This window comes from Mesoplodon bidens, assembly GCF_964165515.1.
Source record: "Mesoplodon bidens genome assembly, chromosome: 4".
Taxonomy (NCBI): Eukaryota; Metazoa; Chordata; class Mammalia; order Artiodactyla; family Ziphiidae; genus Mesoplodon; species Mesoplodon bidens.
This window is the reverse complement of record NC_138160.1, coordinates 112177294-112201224: the sequence shown is the minus strand read 5'-3', so window position 1 is coordinate 112201224 and position 23931 is coordinate 112177294. Positions and strand designations below refer to the sequence as shown.

Genomic DNA, 23931 nt, shown 5'->3' with positions numbered 1-23931 from the left:
CTTAGTTGCTCTGTGGCATGTGAGATCTTCCTGAACCAGGGATGGAACCCATGTCCCCAGCATTGGCAGGTGGATTCTTAACCACTGCACCTCCAGGGAAGTCCACATTCTTACTTTTTATATTTAGAAAAAGATTTAAGAGCATTTTATACTTCGGTGTTTAAAAATTCAAGTGTCTATGTTTCAAACATAACATTTTCACCACGCTAGTGTTACAAAATATTTTAATTAAAATGAATATCCTCAAATGCCTGTTATATGCAAGAAAGCACTACAGTGAGCAGCACTGCAAGGGATAAAAAGATAAGCAAAGTTAGGTCCCTGGCCTCCCAGAGGCTTATAGACATGTTGTGTGTGTGGGGGGACAACTAGACAAGAGCCCAACTGAGTGAAGTTAACAAGTACCAGAAGAGCACAGAGGAGTGAACAGTCGCTGCTGGTGGGAAGGAAGTTCAAGGAGCGCTTCCTGAAAGGCAGCAGGGCCTGCTCTTTGCAGGACAGGCAGCTACTACTGTCTGGCAGGGTAGGTGGAAAGGCGATCTAGACAGGCTGCATCAATGGGGAATATAAAGGCGCTGGGTGGATGAAGCTGTGCACCTGAGTCCCCAGTGACAAAGCATAAACTATTCTAAGATATTCTACTGGATTTTAAAGTAACAATCAAAAGGTGGGATAAATGTGTCAGTAGGATATAAAATACGTGTTAGAAATATGGCAATATAAAGAAAAATTCTGAGTTAATCAGAAAAGTTCCAGATAAAGATCTTAAAGAAATAAGGATTGTTTACCAAGATGTTACATCAAAGGTTCCTTTGAAAAATATTTAGATAGTGAATATTTACATTTGGGGATAATTAATTTTAGGAGATGATGCCACCAAGCAGCATATTAAAAACTAGTGGCTGCCTATTCTACAGGTGCACCATTGCACTGATATGTTAAAGGGTCAGTAGCTTGTCACGTGCTGCTCCAAGAGGAGCCGCCCTTGGTGAAAGCATGCTGCTCAGGTCGCCAGGACGAACTTCTTGCTATGTTATCATGTCAGCATGCCTAAAATGTGGTGAGACACAGAGCTGACACTCATCTTCTGAGTTTATGCTAATACATTATCCCATTAGTGGCTTTTACCTTTTACCTTGCTCATTCCTGGAACGAGATGCATCCCTGGTTGAAGAGGATACAACTGCATACCAGATTTAGGAAGGGATGTATTAAGGGAAAGAACTGTTTTAAAAGGCTCTCCAGATTCTTGGCTTGGACAGCCTTCTTCCTGGGTGCTGACCCCTCTTGGCTATGGGGCACACAAACCACCTCTACCAATCTAACTAGTTTGCAGCTTTCCTGATTCTCTATTTACCAAAAAAAGGTCTCTTAAGTCAGTCTTAGTGAACTGAAAGCTTAGTCAAGTGTTCACAGAGAGCACAACAAATGTGGACCATTCAGTAGGCTGTGAGCCATAGCTGCTGAAATTGTAGCTAGGAACTGCCTTGGTTCCCTTCTTAAAGGCTGACAGGCCATCTGAGCCAGGCTACTTGATCTCTTGCTGTATTTCACTTGTAAAATGCTATTAATATCTGCCATCAATTCCTCTCAAAGGAGTATATAAAATTTCCTGGACAGGAATACTCCTTATAATCATTTGGCTACAGTAGTGTATGAGTTCACTTCAAAAACTACTGTAATTTTGAACATGCTGGTTTACTCACTCACACACACACCCCCAAGCCTGATAGTTGTGTTAATTCAATGACTTTTTAAGAAATTTGGATAGTATTTGTATTTGGAAATGCATGTTAATCTTTATATGGATTTACCAGTCCTTGACCAACACGTTTTGTAAAAATCCTACAAACCCATTTTATCGAATTAATTAGTATGGAGGACTTTCTGGAAATGGTTTGTTTTTTAAAATAAGGAGCTTATCTGTAAGTGTGGTCCAGAGTTTGCCATATGACAAGCATTTCTTAGTAGCAAGGTCCATTTTAGTGTTAATCTTCATAGTCAGTCCATTTCATCAGGAAAGGCTTTAGTGTCTTCATAGTCAGGATCTGTTTTTCAGTTCACCAAATAGGGTGGGAATTTTATCAGAATGAAGTTATTAGAACTTTGGGATTTTCTTCTTTCTCCATTGAATCTTTTGTTTTTTTCCTATATCCAAACCTGAAAATAAGATAAGTGCTAAAGAAAATTAAATATTTAAGACTCCTCTCCTCAAAATGCCTAACTGACACTGAAAAACATTTCTCCAGTCAATGAACAGGTAATTATTTTAACTCTAATAAGAACCTCATGAGTCTAGAGCTAGTATTCTATGATTTTATAGTTTTCCTGAGGAAAGACTAGAGTGGTAAGCATGAAGTTCTTGGTTAAGTTAAAGTTGATATTGAAGTAGTTTTATCGTTAGAAGAAACAACTTATAAAAAATGGGCATCTTTCACTATACATGTTCAGTATGGGATCAGAATCCACTCACATATAGACTTTTATCACGGCTACACACTAAAAACACTTTATCTTATATAACATCACAAAAGCCATATGAACTATTTCCATGTAACAGATGGGAATACTAAGGTTAGTGAAAAGTAAGCAAATTTCCCAAGTTTATTCAGTAGATTTGGGATTTGAGGCCAGGCAGTTTCACTCTAGAATCTAAACTTCTCCTACCATACCATTAGTCTTTTAAATGTTTGCCAATCTATGATGTCATGAAAGATGTTTGATTTTTGTCCCTGGTTCCTGACACAGAGCTTCTAAATCCCTTGTAATTTTCTGAGTGACAAGGGTAATAGTGTCTTGCCTCTTATTCTAATGAGGTGACTCAGTGGGTCCCTAGATAGCTTCACGATGGAAGCTGGTTGCTAGAAAGACCAAGCCTTGACTAGAAGCCCATCCTCCAGTATCCAGGGAGGGGAGAGGGACTGAGGTCAAATCAATATTGATCATGCCTATGTGATGAAACTTCTATAAAATCCCCTAAACACTGGGGTTCAGAGAGCTTCTGAATTGGCCAACACATCCGTGGGCCAGGATGGCGATGCTCCCCAACTCCACAGGAATGGAGACTCCTGTGCTCTGGACCCTTCTGGACCTCACCCTGTGTACATCTCCCCCTGGCTGTTCATTTGTGTTGTTTAGAACAAACCAGTAATAGTAAGTAAAATGTTTTCCTGAGTTCTGTGAGTCATTCTAGCAAATTCCTGAATGTGAAGAGGAGGGCTGTGGAAATACCAGACTTTGTAGCCAAGTTGGACATGTTGGAGCTCAGGGCAGGCTGCCCCAAAATTTGCCACAATGGCATATTGATTATTTTGAATTGAAGTTGCTTGTGAAGCAGCTGATGCAAAGGGAAACTCTGGCCTCCTCTGTGCCCCTGAAAGCAGGGAATAAATCCCTCATGTGAAAGGTGCAATCCCTGCATATGGAGGTAGAAGGACACCCTTATTACCAAAGACAGGGAATTTCAGGGCTGGGCCAAGAAATCTCTATAAACAAACCTTGTTACTTCTTTACTAATTTACTACACAAGCCCGAACTTTGCTTAAATTCCTTACTAATTAAGCACTCAAACCTAAGTTTCTTTGTCCTGTCAATTCCTCTCAAATTTATTGTTTCTTTGTCTAAAAAGTGTAAAAGCTTCCTGCTTTGGCCATTTCTTAGGTCCTATTTCTGAGAGATCTCTGTGTAATGAATTAAAATTTGTTTATTTTTCTCCTGTTGACTGGTGTCAATTTTATGATTAGTTTAGCCACAAGACCTTAAAGGGGTAAAAGGGTAAATTTCCCCCTCCCCAATAGCCAGAAATGTGGATAACCTTGGGGAACCATTACTTGTGGCTGGCATCTGAAGAGAAAGCTGTCTTGTGGGAGTGAGCCTTTAACCTGTAGAGTCTGATGCTAGCCCTGAGTAATTAGAGTCATAACTGGATGAAATTATAGGACACCTATTTGGTGTCAGAATTGGTTGATATCAGGAGGAAAACCCTTGCACAATCTCATAGGCCAAAAATGACATTGACATTTTTTATGCTTTAATTAATATGGACAAGTATTTCTTTTATATGTATATATTTGCCACTGAAATTTCCTTTTCTATAAACTGTTTGTTCATGACCTTTGCCAGTTTTCTTTCTGAGTTGTTTGTCTTTTTCCCACTGATCTCTAAGACCTTCTTGCATCTTAAATTTATTAACTCTATGTCTATATTGTGTGTTGCAAATATTTTCCCCCTGGTTTGTTGACCTTTGCTCTCATTTATGGTTTCGTTTTTGCTGTACCAACAATTTCTAAAATTACATAATCAGATATATCAATCTTCTCCTTTATGGCTCTTTGCTTTTCATAATATGCTCAGAAAGGCCTTCTCTAAGGTTATAAAAATATTTATGTTTTCTTCTGGTACATTTATCACTTTATATTTTCAGTTCTCAATTTTTAATCTTTCTGGAATTTATCCTGATATATTTTGAAGTAAGATTTAAGCTTTTTATTTAGCCAAAATGGCTAGTTGAATGTTCTAACACCTTTTACTGAATAATCTAAATTTTCCCCACTGATTTTGAATTGCTACTTGTTATCACACACTGAATTCTCATATTTTCTTCATTTAATTCTGAACTCTATTCCATTCCAGTGATTTCTTTTCTTCTACCACCATCATACTGTTTTAATTACCATTGCTTAATAATATGCTTTATTATCTGATAGAGCTACTTTCCACTTATTACACTTTCTTTTCAGAATTTTCCTATTTATTCTTTCATGTTTATTCTTTCTGAGGAATTCTGATATCATTTTTTAAAGTTCCACTTACCCTTTCATTTTCTGCATCTGCTCTAAGGTCTCTGGTAGAGTCATTCCATAACTTTCAGGGAAGAGAAGAGTGATGATTCCAATCAGGACGGTCAGGCTGCCCATGAGGATGTAGGGCAGAACTCTGTTGTAAGCACCTGTAAGGCACAGGACATAAGAACATCAATTATATACAGGGTTTCTCCAGATGCTCTTGAGAATCATTTTGTAAAGGTGGCAAACAGTATTTGAGAGCAGTTTTAAACCTGAATATTCACAGAAGAAAAAAAGTGTGCAAAATACCACAGTTTCTGTTTGGCAGATGTCATTGCCTCCGAATTTCCATAATCATTCACCTACTCAATTTTGCATTATCATAAGGTCTTTCATGTCAACTGGCATTCTCTAAGCTACTACTTAATCATGTGTGATAAATGTTCCTTTGATAGAAATTTTTGCCTGCCAAAGTTCTCCTCTTAAGGTAGAGGTCACTGGAGATGGGGGGGTGGGAGGCCACCAAGGGGAAAGAGGTTGACCAGGATGTTGCAGGGACAGCTACTGGCCGTTATGACTGATATGACCTTTGCTTTTGCCCAAACCAGTAGGCTGCTGTGGAAATCTTGGTCCGCAGAGCTGTGAGACTCTTAAAAGAACTAATTAATATATTCAATCCAATTTAAATCAATAAATGTCAGGCACTGTGGTTTCTTTTTGCAGCATTTATATGTCTTGGTTTTACATGTAATTGGAAGAACCACTCCACCTCTTCTTTATGTGGTGTTACTCAGACAGGGGAATAATAGATCCTCATCTTGCTTCCCTTCTGCATACAGAGATTACAGAGGAATAACACACCCAAGAATTTTATTTGACAAAAAAATATCAATCTTGAAGCTTCTCTGAGGCCTCTGTGTCACCAACAGGAGCCACTACTGTGGAATACAAAGTTCTTTCTCAGACTCCTCCATTTCTTATTTACCAGTGGTCCACCATTAGACCATATGAGCATGGTTTGAAAGTATAGGGAAGAACAAAGGGGAAACAACACCATTCTATATAATAATGTACTTTCTCAGGTGTTCAGGGCAGCTGTGTGGAAAATGTCTCTCTTTCTCTGTAAGGATTTAGAGTATACCTTTTCTGAGCATTCACATATGTCTTTGGGGATGTGTATGTGTGTGTGTTTGAACCAGTAGGTAACCAATGGATGACTAGGAAGAATAAGGAGCTGTGTCCACATCTCTCGCCAGTAGAGTTCTTGATGAGGTTTAGCTTGGAGTGCCAGATCCTAGATCCACTGAACACCCCACTAAAGCCCCTCTGTGGTGTTATTCCAGATTGATAAATTCGATAATATAAAAGCTAAAATTGGGCTTCCCTGATGGCGCAGTGGTTGAGAGTCCGCCTGCCGATGCAGGGGACACGGGTTCATGCCCTGGTCTGGGAAGATTCCACATGCCGCGGAGTGGCTGGGCCCATGAGCCATGGCTGCTGAGTCTGCGTGTCTGGAGCCTGTGCTCCACGACAGGAGAGGCCACAACAGTGAGAGGCCCGTGTATTGGGAAAAAAAAAAAAAAATATATATATATATATATATATATATATATATATGTTGTGCAAAATGAAATGTCTGAAGGGCTACTCACCAAACTGTTAATAGTAGTTCCTCTGAGGGCTATGATTTGGGGAAGTAAGAGAGTAGAGGTGAACTTGTACTTTTTCCAGTACTTTCTATGCTGTTTGCATTTTTCATAATGAAAACCTATTACTTTTATATTTAAAAAAAGAATAGACTGATAAGAAGCATCTCACCAAGGTAAACAAAGTAGGGAGCAATGATGCTGCCCACTCTGGAGGCCATGGATGTGACCCCCACAGCCATGTTCCTGACCAGGGTTGGGTAGAGCTCTGCAGTGAAGACGTACAGCATGGAGAAGGCAGAGGTGATCCCGAATTTTCCTAACATGGCCAGACCAATGGACAAGAAGTTGTAATCTGGAAAAGAGACCCAGTGTAAACAGAGTTGCTTTTAGAAGTGATACTTTCTTAACAGTTGCTTGTATTGTCCTTTTCGCTTGTATAGGAATGTTTTATAATATAAAGATATTCCCCAAATTATACAGTCTCTTCAAAGCCTTACTAATTGGACATGGACAAAGATGGAGCGTGAAGGGTTGCTTTGAGCTTCACTCTTCTGTTATTCTAGATCATTTATGCATTCTGTGACCTTGTCCACCTTTATTTATTACAACAGTTTCATAGTCAGTTGTTAGCATGTTAATACAGTTAAGTTTAATCTTTGAAGAGAAAGACCAATCATTTTTATCCTGTTTATTATTATTAAGAATTATATATTTCTATGCATAGTACTATATATAAAAAATCTGTTGACTTAACATTTTAACAATATGAGAAAGTTAGACATAAGGGGAAAAGAGAAGCATATATCTTTTCATGTGCTCTCTAACTACTTAAAGATTACAGACCATAAAAATCACTGAATTTATACTGGAACTGGCATGTACTACCAACTCTAACACTTGAATATACACATCAGAGAGAAGGTTTGAAAATACCAAGAAAGTACCAAGAAATTGGGAATCGGGATTATGACTCAGAGAAAGAGGATTGAGGGTTTAGGTGAATGTTTCTGTGAAGGGGATGACTGGGAGCATTACTCTTCCTTCTCAGGTGGTGATTTCTGATTCTCTAAGGTTAACTCTTCTATTTGAAGGTAGTAATTTTGAACATGGGAAATCACAGAGTTAGTTATCACTTGTATAACTGACTTAAGAATGACTTATGATGCAAAGGCTACATAAATAGGGAACAGGGACTAATAATTAGCCCGGTCAAGGTGTGGATCTTTTCTGGTAAGCTGTTAATATTGGATAACTTCTTACCTGCAGGTACCAATTGAATTAAGAGAAGCACACCTCCTCCCAAGAACAGTACTCCAGCTATGACATAACGCCTGGGTAGGGTTCGAAGTAGCAGCCAGGCTGTAATGTAAGCTGGAACTTCAATCAAGGCAGAGAAGAAACAGTTCAGGTAGGCATCTCCATGTAAATTAGGAGTGTTGAGAGACAGAGCAAAGTAACCCACTGAGGTTAGCATCCTGAAAGACAAAAGAAAAAAGACAAAAATGACAAAAGGATGGCTTGAGTCTCTTTAAAATTTCATGATGGTCAGGAAATTGTCTAGATGTTGCTGTCTTACAAATAGCCACATATGGCTATTTAAAAGTAAATAAATTAGGGACTTCCCTGGTGGCCCAGTGGTTAAGACCCTGTGCTCTCAATGCAGGGGGCCCGGGTTCGATCCCTGGTCAGGGAACTAGATACCGAATGCTGCAACTAAGAGCCCTCATGCCGCAACTAAGAGCCCACATGCTGCAACTAAAGATCCCGCACACAGCAACAAAGATCCTGCGTGCTGCAACTAAGACCCAGCATGGCCAAAAAAAAAAAAAAAAAAAAGAAAGAAAGAAAAAGTAAATAAATTAAAATTAAATAAAATTTAAAATTTTGTCCCTCACTTTGGCACTAGCCACACTTCAATTGTTTAGTGGCCACATGCAGCTAGTGGCTACCATAAGGGACAAAAAAAGATATAAAACATTTTCATCATTGCAGAAAGTTCTATTGGACAGCACTAGTCTAGATATACCAATATTCAAGAATACCTATCCTAATCTAGTTAATTTCAAGTTTCAATAGGAGAGTTTGTATATTCTCATTCCTTCAGAGCTATTATTTGAAGAAAGAATGTCAGTCACATCAGTGAACATAAAATCTATATGTCATTTTTCCCCCCAAAGAATAAGAAGGAGAAGGAGAGGAAGGCGAAGGAGAGGGGGAGGAGGAGGAGGAGAAGAAGAAATATAGGTAATACTGTGGGATCCACTTATAGTAAATTCCAATTGATTTAGTAAAACTCACTTTAGTAGGGAAGAAAGTGAAAGTCCCATAAAAGGTATCACAGAGTGCACACTGCATATCCTGTCATTATAGTTAACATCCACATAAAAGTTTCTCTGTGGAAAAAACACTACACTATGCAAACTCCTCTGTGCAGAAATGCACTTATTATCAACATGACTGAAAAGCAGAGGACACCTGAAAAATATTTTCAGGAACAATGTCGGATCTTTTTACACATACTCTACTAGGTTGGGTAGCACAAGGGCTAATCCAAAACAAAACAAAAAATGAAACTTTATTGCTCTGGGATCTTAGTGATTTCCCACATTTGGTAATAAGAGCAGCTTAGATAAAACTAGTGATTAGTTTATTATTGGCTCAGTAGTGCCACTGCTCAAGGTACATTTGCATCAGTGATACCTGCTGACATGTAAGAACTAAGGAGATCTACTGTGAGGAAAGCCACATGCCCAGGACACACTTGCTTAATTCAGGGGCATAAACTCTGTCATTGATGACTTCTAATTGCAATACAAGATGGCTCTAAAATTAGACTAGCTGCAGCAGGAGCCTACTAGTTCTTTTTTTTTTTAATGTTATGTAATCTTTTTTTTTAAAATAGATCTTTACTGGAGTATAATTGCTTCACAATACTGTGTTAGTTTCTGTTGTACAACAAAGTGAATCAGCCATATGCATACATATATCCCCATATCCCCTCCCTCTTGAGCCTCCCTCCCGCCCTCCCTATCTCACTCCTCTAGGTCATCGCAAAGCACTGAGCCGATCTCCCTGTGCTATGCTGCTGCTTCCCACCAGCCAACTATTTTAGATATGGTCGTGTATATATGTCCATGCTACTCTCACTTCACCCCAGCTTCCTCCTCCCCACCCCATGTCCTTAAGTCCATTCTCCATGTCTACATCGTTATTCCTGCCCTGCCATTAGGTTCATCAGTACCATTTTTTTTTTAGATTCCATATATATGTGTTAGCATATGGTATTCGTTTTTCTCTTTCTGACTTACTTCACTCTGTACGACAGACTCTACGTCCATCCACCTCACTACAAATAACTCAACTTCGTTTCTTTTTATGGCTGAGTAATATCCCATTGTATATATATATGTGCCACATCTTCTTTATCCATTCATCTGTTGATGGACATTTAGGTTGGTTCCATGTCCTGGATATTGTAAATAGTGCTTCAATGAACATTGTGGTGCATGTCTCTTTTTGAATTATGGTTTTCTCAGGGTATATGCCCAGTAGTGGGATTGCTGGGTCGTATGGTAGTTCTATTTTTAGATTTTTACAGAACCTCCATACTATTCTCCATAGTGGTTGTATCAGTTTACATTCCCACCAACAGTGTAGGAGGGTTCCCTTTTCACCACACCCTTTCCAGCATTTATTGTTTCTAGATTTTTTGATGATGGCCATTCTGACTGGTGTGAGGTGATACCTCATTGTAGTTTTGATTTGCATTTCTCTAATAATTAGTGATGTTGAGCATCTTTTCACATGCCTCTTGGCCATCTGTATGTCTTCTTTGGTGAAATGTCTATTTAGGTCTTCTGTCCATTTTTTAATTGGGTTGTTTGTTTTTTTGATATTGAGCTCCATAAGCTGTTTGTATATATTGGAGATTAATCCTTTGTCCGTCATTTAATTTGCAAATATTTTCTCCCATTCTGAGGGTTGTCTTTTCATCTTGTTTATGGTTTCCTTTGCTGTGCAAAGGCTTTTAAGTTTCATTAGGTCCCATCTGTTTATTTTTGTTTTTCATTCCATTACTCTAGGAGGTGGATCAAAAAAGATTTTGCTATGGTTTATGTCAAAGAGTGTTTTTCCTATGTTTTCCACTAAGGGTTTTATAGTGTCTGGTCTTACATTTAGGTCTTTAATCCATTTGGAGTTTATTTTTGTGTATGGTGTCAGGTGGTGTTCTAATTTCATTCCTTTACATATAGTTGTCCAGTTTTCCCAGCACCACTTATTGAAGAGGCTGTCTTTCTCCATTTTATGTTCTTGCTGCCTTTGTTGTAAATTAGGTGACCATATGTGCATGGGTTTATCTCTGGGCTTTCTATCCTGTACCATTGATCTATACTTCTGTTTTTGTGCCAGTACCATACTGCCTTGATTACTGTAGCTTTGTAGTATAGTTTGAAGTCAGGGAGCCTGATTCCTCCAGCTCTGTTTTTCTTTCTCAAGATTGCTTTGGCTATTCAGGGTCTTTTGTGTTTCCATACGAATTGTAAAATTTTTGCTCTAATTCTGTGAAGAATGCCATTGGTAGTTTCATAGGGATTTCCTTGAATCTGTAGATTGCTTTGGGTACCATAGTCATTTTCATAATATTCATTCTTCCAATCCAAGAACATGGTATATTTCTCCATCTGTTTATGTCATCTTTGATTTCTTTCATCAGAGTTTTATAGTTTTCTAAGTACAAGTCTTTCACCTCCTTAGGCAGGTTTATTCCTAGGTATTTTATTCTTTTTGTTGTGATGGTAAATGGGATTGTTTCCTTAATTTCTCTTTCTGATTTTTCATTGTTAGTATATAGGAATGCCAGAGATTTCTGTGAATTAATTTTGTATCCTGCAATGTTACCAAATTCATTGATTAGCACTAGTAGTTTTCTGGTGGCATCTTTAGGATTTTCTATGTATAGTATCATGTCATCTGCAAACAGTGACAGTTTTACTTCTTCTTTTCCAATTTGTTTTCCTTTTATTTTTCTTCTCTGATTGCCATGGCTAGGACTTCCAAAACCATGTTGAATAAGAGTGGTGAGAGTGGACATCCTTGTCTTGTTCCTGATCTTAGTGGAAATGCTTTCAATTTTTCACCATGGAGTATGATGTTTGCTGTGGGTTTGACATATGTGGCCTTTATTATGTTGAGGTAGGTTCCCTCTATGCCCATTTTCTGGAGAGTTTTTGTCATAAATGGGTGTTGAATTTTGTCAAAAGCTTTTTCTGCATCTGTTGAGATGATCATATGGTTTTTACTCCTTAATTTGTTGATATGGTGTATCACATTGATTGATTTGCATATATTGAAGAATCCTTGCATCCCTGGGATAAATCCCACTTGATCATGGTGTATGATCCTTTTAATATGTTGTTGGATTCTGTTTGATAGTATTTTGTTCAGGATTTTTGCATCTATGTTCATCAGTGATATTGGTCTATAATTTTCTTTTTTTGTGATATCTTTTTCTGGTTTTGGTATCAGGGTATGGTGGCTACGTAGAATGAATTTGGGAGTGTTCTTCCCTCTACAATTTTTTGGAAGAGTTTGAGAAGGATTGGTGTTAGCTCTTCTCTAAATGTTTAATAGAATTCACCTGTGAAGCCATCTGGTCCTGGACTTTTGTTTGTTGGAAGATTTTAAATTATAGTTTCAATTTCATTACTTGTAAAAGGTCTGTGTATATTTTCTAATTCTTCCTGGTTCAGTCTTGGAAAATTGTACCTTTCCAAGAATTTGTCCATTTCTTTGTGGTTGTCCATTTTATTGGCATATAGTTGTTTGTAGTAGTCTCTTATAATCCTTTGTATTTGTGTGGTGTCAGTTGTGATTTCTCCTTTTTCATTTCTAATTTTATCGATTTGTGTCCTCTCCCTTTTTTTCTTGATGAGGCTGGCTAGGGGTTTATCAATTTTGTTTATCTTCTGAAAGAACCAGCTTTTAGTTTTATTGATCTTTGCTATTGTTTTCTTCGTTTCTATTTATTTCTGCTGTGATCTTTATGATTTCTGTCCTTCCAATGACTTTGCATTTTCTTTGTTCTTCTTTCTCTGGTTGCTTTAGGTGTAGGGTTAGATTGTTTATTTGAGATTTTTCTTGTTTCTTGAGGTGAGATTGAATTGCTATAAACTTCCCTCTTAGAACTGCTTTTGCTGCGTCCCATAGGTTTTGGGTCGTTGTGTTTTCATTGACATTTGTTTCTATGTATATTTTTATTTCTTCTTTGATTTCTTCAGTGATCTCTTGGTCATTTAGTAGCGTACTGTTTAGCCTCCATGTATTTGTGGTTTTTTTCAGTTTTTTTTTCCTGTAATTGATTTTCAATGTCATAGCATTGTGGTCAGAAAAGATGCTTGATACGATTTCAGTTTTCCTAAATTTTCCAAGGCTTGATTTGTGACCCAAGATGTGATCTACCCTGGAGAATGTTCCATGTGCTCTTGAGAAGAAAGTGTATTCTGCCACTTTCGGGTTGAATGTTCGATAAGTATGAATTAAATCTATCTGGTCTATTGTGTCCTTTAAAGCTTGTGTTTCCTTATTTATTTTCTGTTTGGATGATCTATCCATTGGTGTAAATGGGGTGTTAAAGTCCCCTACTATGATTGTGTTACAGTCGATTTCCCCTTTCATAGTTGTTAGCATTTGCCTTATGTATTGAGGTGATCCTATGTTGGGTGCATAAACATTTAAAATTTTTATATCTTCTTCTTGGATTGATCCCTTTATCATTATGTAGTGTCCTTCCTTATCTCTTGTAACAGTCTATTTTAAAGTCTATTTTATCTGATATGAGTGTTGCTACTCCAGCTTTCTTTTTTTTTTTTTTTTTTTTTTTTTTTTGCTGTACGCGGGCCTCTCACTGCTGTGGCCTCTCCCGTTGCGGAGCACAGGCTCTGGACACACAGGCTCCGCGGCCATGGCTCGCGGGCCCAGCCGCTCTGCGGCATGTGGGATCTTCCGGGATAGGGGCACGAACCCGTGTCCCCTGCATCGGCAGGCGGACTCTCAACCACTGCGCCACCAGGGAAGCCCCCAGCTTTCTTTTGATTTCCATTTGCATGGAATATCTTTTTCCATCCCTTCGCTTTCAGCCTTTATGTGTCCCTAGGTCTGAAGTGGGTCTCTTGTAGACGGCTTATATATGGGTCTTGTTTTTGTATCCATTCAGCCAGTCTGTGTCTTTTGATTGGGGCATTTAATCCATTTACATTCAAGGTTATTATCGATACGCATGTTCTTATTACCATTTTCTTAATTGTTTTGAGTTTGTTTTTGTGGGTCTTTTTCTTTGCTGTGCTTCCTGCCTAGAAAAGTTTCTTTAGCATTTGTTACAACAAATTTGTTACAACAAAAGCTGGTTTGGTGGTGCTGAATTCTCTTAGCTTTTGCTTGTCTGAAAAGCTTTTGATTTCTCTGTCGAATCTGAATGAGATCCTTGCCAGATACAGTAATCTTGGTTGTAGGTTTTTCTCTTTCATCACTTTAAGTATATCCTGCCACTCCCTTCTGACCTGCCGTTTCTGCTGAAAAATCAGTTGATAACCTTATGGGGATTCCTTTGTATGTTATTTTTTGTTTTTCCCATGCTGCTTTTAATATTTTTTCTTTGAATTTAATTTTTGTTAGTTTGATTAATATGTGCCTTGGTGTGTTTCTCCTAGCGTTTATCCTGTATGGGACTCTCTGTACTTCCTGGACTCGGGTGACTATATCCTTTCCCATGTTAGGGAAGTTTTCCACTATATTCTCTTCAAATATTTTCTCAAATCCTTTCTTTTTCTCTTCTTCTTCTGGGACCCCTATAATTCGAATGTTGGTGCATTTAGTGTTGTCCCAGAGGTCTCTTTGGTCGTCTTCAATTCTTTTCATTCTTTTTTCTTTATTCTGCTTCTCGGCAGTTACTTCCACCATTTTGTCTTCCAGCTCACTTATTCGTTCTTCTGCCTCAGTTATTCTGCTATTGATTCCTTCTAGTGTATTTTTCATTTCAGTTATTGTGTTGCCCATCTCTGTTTGTTTGTTCTTTAGTTCTTCTAGATCTTTGTTAAACATTCCTTGTATTTTCTCAATCTGTGCCTCCATTCTATTTCCGAGATTCTGAATCATCTTTACTATCATTACTCTGAATTCTCTTTCAGGTAGATTGCCTATTTCCTCTTCATTTATTTGGTCTTGTAGGTTTTTACCTTGCTCCTTCGTCTGTGACATATTTTTTTGCTGTCTCATTTTTTTCCCTTTTTTTTATGAGTGGGATTGTGTTCCTGTCTTTTTTTTTTTTTTTTTTTTTTTTGCATTACGCAGGCCTCTCACTGTTGTGGCCTCTCCCGTTGCGGAGCACAGGCTCCGGAGGCACAGACTCAGTGGCCATGGCTCATGGGCCCAGCCGCTCCACGGCATGTGGGATCTTCCTGGACCGGGGCATGAGCCCGTGTCCCCTGCATCGGCAGGCGGACTCTCAACCACTGCGCCATCAGGGAAGCCCTGTGTTCCTGTCTCACTGGTTGTTTGGCCTGAGGCTTCCAACACTGGAGTTTGTAGGCTGTTGGGTAGAGCTGGGTCTTGGTGCTGAGATGAGGACCTCCAGGAGACCTCACTGCAATGAGTATACCCTGGGGTCTGAGGTTCTCTGTTTGTCCAGTGTTCAGACTTGGAGCTCCCACCACAGGAGCTTTGGCCCGACCCCTGGGTCATGAACCAAGATCCCGCAAGCTGCGTGATGTGGCAAAAAAAAAAAAAAAAAGGAGAACAATAACAAAGTAGAAAATAAAATTAGACTAGGAAACTGACAGATATGTTAGAAAAAATATAAAAATAAAAATATAGATGAAACAACAACAACTGGAAGGTAAAACAGAACCATGATATTAAAAAAGAGATGGAGAAAAAAAAAACAGTGGAAAAGGCCTTGGCTGTGGAGGGCGGGGCCTAAGCAGGGGCAAGGTTTGGGCAGTGGGCAGGGCCTATGCTTAGGACCCACAGAGCTGGAAAAGGCCCTGGGGGGCACTTGGGGTGGGGCTTAGGCTCAACAGAGCAGAAGGGGCTCAGACCATCGCCTCTGGTCTCAGAGGTTGGGGGAACCCACCTGGGAGCCCAGCAGGCTTCCTGGGCTCGAGTGGGTAGGGCAAATACCCTCTGCTCCTCTCTTGCTCCTCCCATCTTGGAGGGTCCCTCCCACCTGCCTCTCCTGTTCTCTTCCAGCCTCCCTCCTACACCTCCAGGACCAACCCGGCCTGGAGGGAACCTCTGAGAGCATAGGACCCGGACTGAGAGCTGGACAGACTTCCCCAGCTGATTCGGCAGGGGAAACACTGGGTGTGCTCCCCCTGATCCAAGCCCCGAGGGTCCCTTCAGGCATGGGAACCTCTCCCCGACTCTGAGCCACCCCTCAGGGGTGCCAGTCCTGTCCGGCCTCCACTTCTCCTTCCCCCCCTCAGTCCTCCCATGTTCTACCAGTGCGCTTGGGGGTTCTTCCCATCTCCTTGGGCGTTGGGGTCCCCCACCAGCATCTGGCAGACGCCCTAGTTGTGAGGAGACATGAACTCTGCATCTTTCCACACCACCATCTTCTACCTGTTCTGATTACCATCATTTTTTGTGCTGCCATCATGGGGTAGGCATGTTCTTTTTGTCTTCTTCCTAATTTCTTGGCAGATAAATTATTAAATCTTGCCTACAAAGTCAGTTCATTATTTCTAGGCCTGAAAATCACTCGGTAGATTCCTATGAGCAAGTATAAAAAGCTTATCAAAACTCCAAAGCAGGCAGTGGGGATTCAGGGTATTCTCACTTCACTGATTAATTGTCAGTATAGCTTTTGGAAGCAGGAGCTGAATTAGTGTCTCAGCTTCAGGCATCAGGGACATCATTAGTTTTAATCCCAGTAACTCTAGGAGGAGCAGGGAACCATTTCCCTGTGGGTCACAGTATTGCAGACCTAAATATTGTTCCCTGTGACACTTTTTTCAGTATCCAGTTCCATGAATTAAATTGAAGGCTTTCCAAATAACTTAAAATTCTAAAATTTTAATTTTGCCTCAGGAAGACCCAGGCCTTGACCTTGTCCCCTGAATTAAAGAATATCAGTTGTATATTTACATTCTGTATGTCGCATTTCCAGATCTCTTATTACTTACCATAGCAGCAAGGACATAATTGTTATTGTGCCAATATTCCGAGTCCTGAATAGGTCCAGAATGAAAACTTTCTGCTGCTTCACGGGGGTTAGCTCCTGTTGTTAAAGTAATGCACACAACCATGAGATTAAGAGGTGGTGAGGAAGTATCTTTGGCTATGACAGTATATTCTTATGCATGTAAGTCTCACATCACTTTGAACATGCTCAGAAGTCTGGAATTTGCAGGGAATAAGGGCATCTAAATATATGATGCTTATTATAACATTTAAAAATGTTTGTGGCCCATTTTAGCCAGAAGTCTTTAAAATATATAACATTGGCTTCACTGTCTCTTTATATAAAGCCTGACTGCTAACATAGCCTTGCCTTGACTCATGGGCATCATTATGGGTGACCTTAATCACACTGAGCCTTAGGGCCTGTTGAGTGAGTAGCGCCATATAGCCCCAAACTGCCTTGAGGTCCATATCTGCTTTTAATACTTTTCCTGTTGTTGTCTCAGTGTCAGAACACACATGGGTTAACTAGGAGACCTTGGGCAAGTTACTATTTATCCTCTATGAGCCTCAATTTACCTCTCTGTAAAATGGGTATAATAATCAAGAGTTGAGAAGATTAAATGAGATCATATATATAAATCTTAGCATAGTACTTTAACCATGGTAGATGCCCCATACATTTTAACTATTACTATAATTACTGCACCATTGAGGAAAAGATGTGAGCTATCAGTGGTTGGTGGCAATTTCATACTGCTGTTGATGGGCTTCCTTCTTTTACTTTTAATTTACTGACGTTAACTTGCCATGTGTTAGGAATCTAGATAATCAAGCTTATTAGAATTGAAACTATCAATACACTATTTACAATAGCCAAGACACGGAGACAACTCAAGTGCCCATTAACAGACGACTGGCTCAAGATGATATGGTATATATGTACAATGGAATATTAGTCATGAGAAAGAATGAAATATTGCCATATGCAGCAACATGGATGGATCTAGAGAATATGACATTTAGTGAAATAAGTCAAACAGAGAAGACAAATATTATATGATATAACTTATACGTGGAATCAAAAAAATAATACAAATAAATCTACATACAAAACAGAAACAGACTCACAGACATAGAAAACAAACTTATGATTACCAACGGCAAAAGGATGGAGGGTGGGAGGGATAAATTAGGAGTTATGGGATTAACAGATACAAACTACTATACATGAAATAGGTAAGCAACAAGGATTTACTATATAGCATAGGGAACTATAGTCAATAACTTTTAATAACCTATAGTGGAAAATAATCTGAAAAAAATATATGTATATATAACTGAATCACTTTCCTGTACACCTGAAACTAACACAATATTGTAAATCAACTATGCTTCAATTTAAAAAAAAGAATTGAAACTAAAAAGTTACAAGGCTCTGAGGTGGAGACTTTTATCTCCTCAGGATAAAGTACAATGACTCTGTGGTCCTATGATGTGTGTTCAGTAAGAGGCTGAGGAAGGAATTTTTACTACAAAGGAAGAAAGAGTGCCAGACCTGCCCTTGTAGCAGGTGCTTCCCAAATATTAGCATCCTTCTTTCCGAAAACAGACACCTCCTCATTCAGCTCACAGCCATGTTACCTTTTTGCTTCTGCACTACGTGGAGTGTACAACTCTAGAACATGCCCCTGGCAGTATAACCCTGTTATCCCAACAAAGAAAGCCCCTGCATAAACTACTGGGAACTAGCAGTCCTCCTGGAAGGTTCTGGGAGTGGTACCAGGCACAGACAGGACCTGTGGATCAGGCATCCAGTTATATTGACCAAGGCTGGGAATGGAATTCTTGATCTGAAGAGCAAAGGATTAGGACATATTTGTCCTGGCAGCCCTCTGAGAGCTTGGGCTCATAGCCACTGTAATTAATCCTCCAGCCATCACCAGGGTATCTGTTTCTGTCAGAGGTCGCAAAGGCCAGGAATGGAGGAAGCCCTCAGGGTGGAGCACTGGCGTGCTTGCCACCCTCCAAAGTCCTGGGGTGGCCAGGAGCACAGATGTGAGCGTGGGGCAAGCATAAAGACTAAGAAGCATATAGTTTTCTTGAGGTGTCCTGAGCAGTTCCTGACCCTCTGGCCAGGAGTGCCATTGCCCCATCCTCTCCATCCATCTAAGTGTCCTCCCTGGTTTGGACCTGCCTCTTCAGCCCTGAGTCACTCTACTCTCTTTCTCTGCTGGCTCACAGTGTCCACTCCTTGGGGACTTCCTCCTTCATGTCATCACTTACCTTCCATCTAATCCTCTTAACACTCGTGGTTACATTCTATGCTCCTCATGTGTCTAATTTTTCTTGTTTTCTCTAGGAGCTGGCACGAGGCATGGCCAAGGACACTGTGAATCCTCACTGACTGGCAGGAAGAGAATCTGCTTCCACTGAATATCTGCTTTTCCTCATGGCCTCCCGCCTACAGGGATGAATCCTCCAGCCTGTGCTCTCAGGCCTTAAGGTTCTAGACACAACATAGCAAGACTAAAGACATGTACAGCTTCCGCAGCAGACCTTGGTAAGATTCAGAGTACAGTGGGGAGCCCATGGGTGGAATACCCCTCAAACACATTTTTCCCTCTTAATCTGGACATTCAAAAATCGCCAGTATGTAGCTGCATCAATGGTGTGGAGCAAGACCAATAAAAAGTTGGTAAGCTGTGACAAAGTGAAAGAGCGGCATGGACATATATACACTACCAAACATAAGGTAGATAGCTAGTGGGAAGCAGCCGCATAGCACAGGGAGATCAGCTCGGTGCTTTGTGACCGCCTGGAGGGGTGGGATAGGGAGGGTGGGAGGGAGACGCAAAAGGGAGGGGATATGGAAACATATGTATATGTATAACTGACTAAATTTGTTATAAAGCAAAAAAATTTAAAAAAAGTTGGAGATAAACTTGCAAAAGGGAAGGGAACTAATATTTAATCAACACTTGCTATATGCTAAGCAGTTTACATATATTATTGCACTTAATTGGTCCACAGCCCTTTGAGGAGGGCTCAGAACTTCATCATCATTGTGTCTCTAAGGCCTTGAACAGTGCCTGGTACATAATAGGCACTCAAAACCTATTGAATCAAATTAAATTCCATAATCAAGAATGCATAACTGGGGCTTCCCTGGTAGTGCAGTGGTTAAGAATTGCCTGCCAATGCACGTGACATGGGTTTGAGCCCTGGTCTGGGAAGATCCCACATGCCACGGAGCAACTAAGCCTGTGTGCCACAACTACTGTGCCTGCGCTCTAGAGCCCGCGAACCACAACTACTGAGCCCATGTGCCACAACTACTGAAGCCCGCATGCCTAGAGCCCGTGCTCTGCAACAGGAGAAGCCACTGCAATGAGAAGCCCACGCACTGCAACGAAGAGTAGCCCCCACTCTCTGCAACTAGAGAAAGCCTGTGCGCAGCAACAAAGACCCAATGCAGCCAAAAACAAACAAATAAATTAATTAATTAAAAAAATACATAAAGAAGACTTTGAAAAAAAAAGAATGCATAACTGATCTCAGGAGGAAACATTTGCAAATCCTTACCTCCACAGGATCAAAAACCACCACTGGGGCAGCTACATTGTTCATTTTTGCAGCTTTTTGGATGATATCTTCAGCTTCTCTAAATCTTCTCTGGGATATCAGCCACCGGGGAGATTCAGGAATAAACCTAAAATTCATTTGAATGTTTTATAATTTTTCACAGTAGCAAGGTTGATGCTATCAACTGTAAGCTGCCCCCGAATAATTTTTATTTTGTAAAATTCTAGTTTGTCTTTTTAAAGAACATCAAGAGGGAGGCCTCAAAGATTTCCATTATTTGTAGGAATAAATAAAAGCACCTTCAAGTTTCAAAGTTATGATCAAATCAAAAGACAGATCATTAGTTGTACTTGAAGCCAGAGCCACACTATAAGGGGTAACATTAACTGAGTATGTTTAAGCCAGGGCACCTGGAGAACACCATCCACAACTTCATAGACGGTGTGGCTCATAAAAGAAACACAGTCTAGTATCTTTTCAGTGTGTCTATCCCTAGGAGAATCCCTGGTGCCCAGCTGGTGATGCTCACAAGTTTATTGGGTAAAAGAAGGCATCTGTGTTTCTCGGGCTTTTCCTGCAGTCAGAGGAGGAGGTAAGTGCACTGACACGTTCCTGTGGGCTGCCGCATGGCTCTCAACAGATTCTCAGCTCAGTGAGTACCCAAACCAGACCACAGCCAATGTGGTCTTATTTTTTTAATGCCTAGAAACATTAAAAAATTTTTTTTATATTGGAGTATAGTTGACTAACAATGTTGTGTTAGTTAGAAACATATTTTTTATTACACAATCTATCCACATTTTTAACTGATGCTCAAACATGGTTGACTTCTATTCTTTCCTAATTTTTCTATTTCTATTTATTTTTATTATACTTTATTTAATTTTTCTATTCTTTCCTAATCTTTATTTCTCAGAATTGCTTAGCCAATCTTCTGCCAGCTCTTGTTTTCCTTACTTATTCATCAGTATTAAGTTATCCTAGAAAATAAATTATATGTAGCAGATATAGTCCTCCTATAATTAATAGGCCCCTCCAAAGCCTCAATAGGAATTATCTCAGAGCAAAACACAACATATCGAATAGCCAACCCCCAGCTTCCGTCCCTAGCCTACTACAAGCACATGGGTTGAAAAATGAACCCAGTCTGCATTTTTTGGAATATATCCCTTGGTTGGTCCCTGTAGCAACTGTGATGATGTTAGGCCACTCAGGTTCAGTAATTAGAGCTGTGCTGTCCAAAAGAACTTTCACTGGTGTTCTGTATCTGCTCTATCCAATACAGCAACCGTTAACCACATGTGGTTATTGAGCTGGTGTGACTAGTGTGACTGAAGAAACTAATTTCATATTTTATTTACTTTTAATTAATTTTAATTTAAATCATTGCATGTGGCTACTGGCAACTGTATTAGTGAAGAATTAGTGGTCTTACCCCACAGCCACTATATACAGCATGGGCACTTCTACTTCTGAGAGGTATCTTTCCCCAACCAGGTTGTTCTTAGAAATATCCTACTTTTCTTACTACAAGCTCTGAGTGCCATCACCGGTCTCAGGTTCCTAACGTTTAGTCAGCTAGATATTGCAAAGCTTTCCCCATGTTGCACCTATGGGCTCCTTCCCCACCCATTACACACACAGTCCATTTGTACCTGTGATCACTTACTGCCAAGCCTTTTAAAGGAAATTTGGGACATAAAAAATCCCCAAACAACCTGCAGTGGCTCCATTTTCAGCCCTCTGTACTCAGGATTGCTGTGATCTCTACTTTTGAATTGCCATGGTTTCTTGGTGCATAAAGAATTAAGTCTAGCTGATCATTCCAAGTTAGTGGAGGGCCAAATAAGGTTGTACACTATAGCCTCTTGGTAGATTTAATTCAAATTGAACAGGGGAAGGGTGTTGCTGGAGAGTCTATATTACATATTAAGTAGGCAGCAGAGGTCACAGTAGCTCAAAGCAATCCCCATATCATCCCAGCCCACCAGGATGGACGGGCATTGCTTCAGGAAGTCCCACCTTCAAGGACAAGATGTTCAAAAGAAAGCTATTTTATTTTTATAGGAAAATGGTAAAACTGTTGTTAAACTTTCAGGACAAGCACTCAGCATCTTTGTCCTGGCCCCGGGCTGCCCTCTGTCTGGGGCAGTCCTGTCCCTGGTACAATGTGCCCACAGCTAGGAACACTTACCAACTAGCCCATGGGCAATAGAGGAACAACTCTTCTCAGGGCAAGAGTAAGGCAGGTCCTTGTGGGATGGACCTTCCGTTCTAGAAACTCAAGAGGCTGACCTATCAGAGCTGTTCCTTGCTGTGATATTTGGTTCTGAGGCAAAGATCCAAGCCCCACAAACTAAAATCCCTACTAATCCCTTATGGTCAGTCAGGGCCCTTCTATTTTTGTTCTTTCTCTCTCTCTCTCTGGTAGAATCATACAGTAATAAAGTTGACTATAACATATTTTTAAAGTACTGGTCTCTTATGCCAAAGGGACAACTAAAGCCAAAGAACACAGATTACTAAAATCATTCATTTGAAGAGGCAGAAACTAACCTTTGAATAATCTTGTCTTGTGTCTTGAGAGACACAGGACAAGACATCTTTTAAAATAAATTCAGTTAGCAGGGGGGTTGTGGAGAGAGGGACAGAGGGTATGATGATGATAATGATGATGATGCTACAGCTGCTGCTGATTCTCATTCCAGAAAATTGCCCTGCTCTCAGACTGGGTCAGGAAATCAGAATAGTATCTAACCTCTAACACACTGTCTCTCAAATTCTAGGGAAGTAAGAAAAAAAAGTGTTCTCTCTCCCCCATACACACCCGTGCCAAGAATCTGCACTGGTAAATCATAGCAGTCTTAGAGGTCATAAAAGGACAGTAGTTCGGAGTGGTCTAACAAGAGCCATCTGGTCCAACAAGGTCAAGATGTACTACCTGTCAGCCTCTACAGCTGCCTAACAGTTGCAGCAAGATGAAGGCCCTTCTAGGAAATTTCCTCAGGCAGTGTGTCCACAGGACAGGGCAACCACGAGGGCTAGTCTAACCTCTGAGCTCTAAAAAACGATCAGAGAAACTTTCATTGTGTGTGAGCCAGTAGAGATAAAGCAGTTCAGTAAAACCAGTCACTGCTGGGAGATTTGATTTTGACATCATGAAACCAAACCAGGACTAATTAATGAGAGAGAGAGAGAGAGAGAGAGAGAGAGCGCCAGACCCAATAATGGGAAAAATCCCCTTTCCTTTTGCTTAAATATGGAAAAAATCAAAGAAATGGGGAATCCCTCCCCAAAAAGGGTATGGCTGTGACCTTATTCCATCATTCTTAATCTGTTCTCTCACCTAAAATCTTCCCCATAGCCATACTGGGTGAAACTGGGGCCAGCGTCTCAACACTTTGTTATTCCCACACTGACGTGCCAAAATTTGGTTGAAGGGTAGTGAGAGGAGAGAAGAGACCATTTTCTCTAACAACTCATTAAACAGAAGGAGTTCTCTCGCCCTTCAAGACAAAGCAGATAAACAGTGACATCTCAGACGCAAAGCATCACGCGACAGGGAAGTTTGAGGAAGTTACATTAGTTGTAGCCATGAGGAGAACAAGATTTCCTAGCAAGAGAAAAGTGTCAGAAGAGCAGGGGGGCAGAGTTAAAAATAACAAAACCCAACAGACCATCTCCACAAACAATCACCACCAGTAACAGATAAGCGGGGGGAGAGCCTCAGGGGGACT

At 40.2% G+C, this 23931-nt stretch overlaps 1 protein-coding gene across 2 annotated transcripts in view; it reads right to left on the bottom strand.

Annotated features, from left to right (window-relative positions):
- Positions 1-207: 207 nt before the first annotated feature.
- Positions 208-23931, bottom strand: part of SLC22A4 (solute carrier family 22 member 4) — a 49230-nt gene continuing 25506 nt past the window's right edge. For both annotated transcript variants that reach the window (XM_081233406.1, XM_081233407.1), the window contains exons 5-10: positions 20195-20321; positions 16612-16706; positions 7694-7908; positions 6603-6785; positions 4813-4948; positions 208-2160 (exon numbers count right to left, since the gene is read on the bottom strand). In XM_081233406.1, the coding sequence (XP_081089532.1) occupies positions 2085-2160; positions 4813-4948; positions 6603-6785; positions 7694-7908; positions 16612-16706; positions 20195-20321 (832 nt within the window). In that variant the 3' untranslated portion in view covers positions 208-2084. The remainder of the gene's footprint in view (positions 2161-4812; positions 4949-6602; positions 6786-7693; positions 7909-16611; positions 16707-20194; positions 20322-23931) is intronic.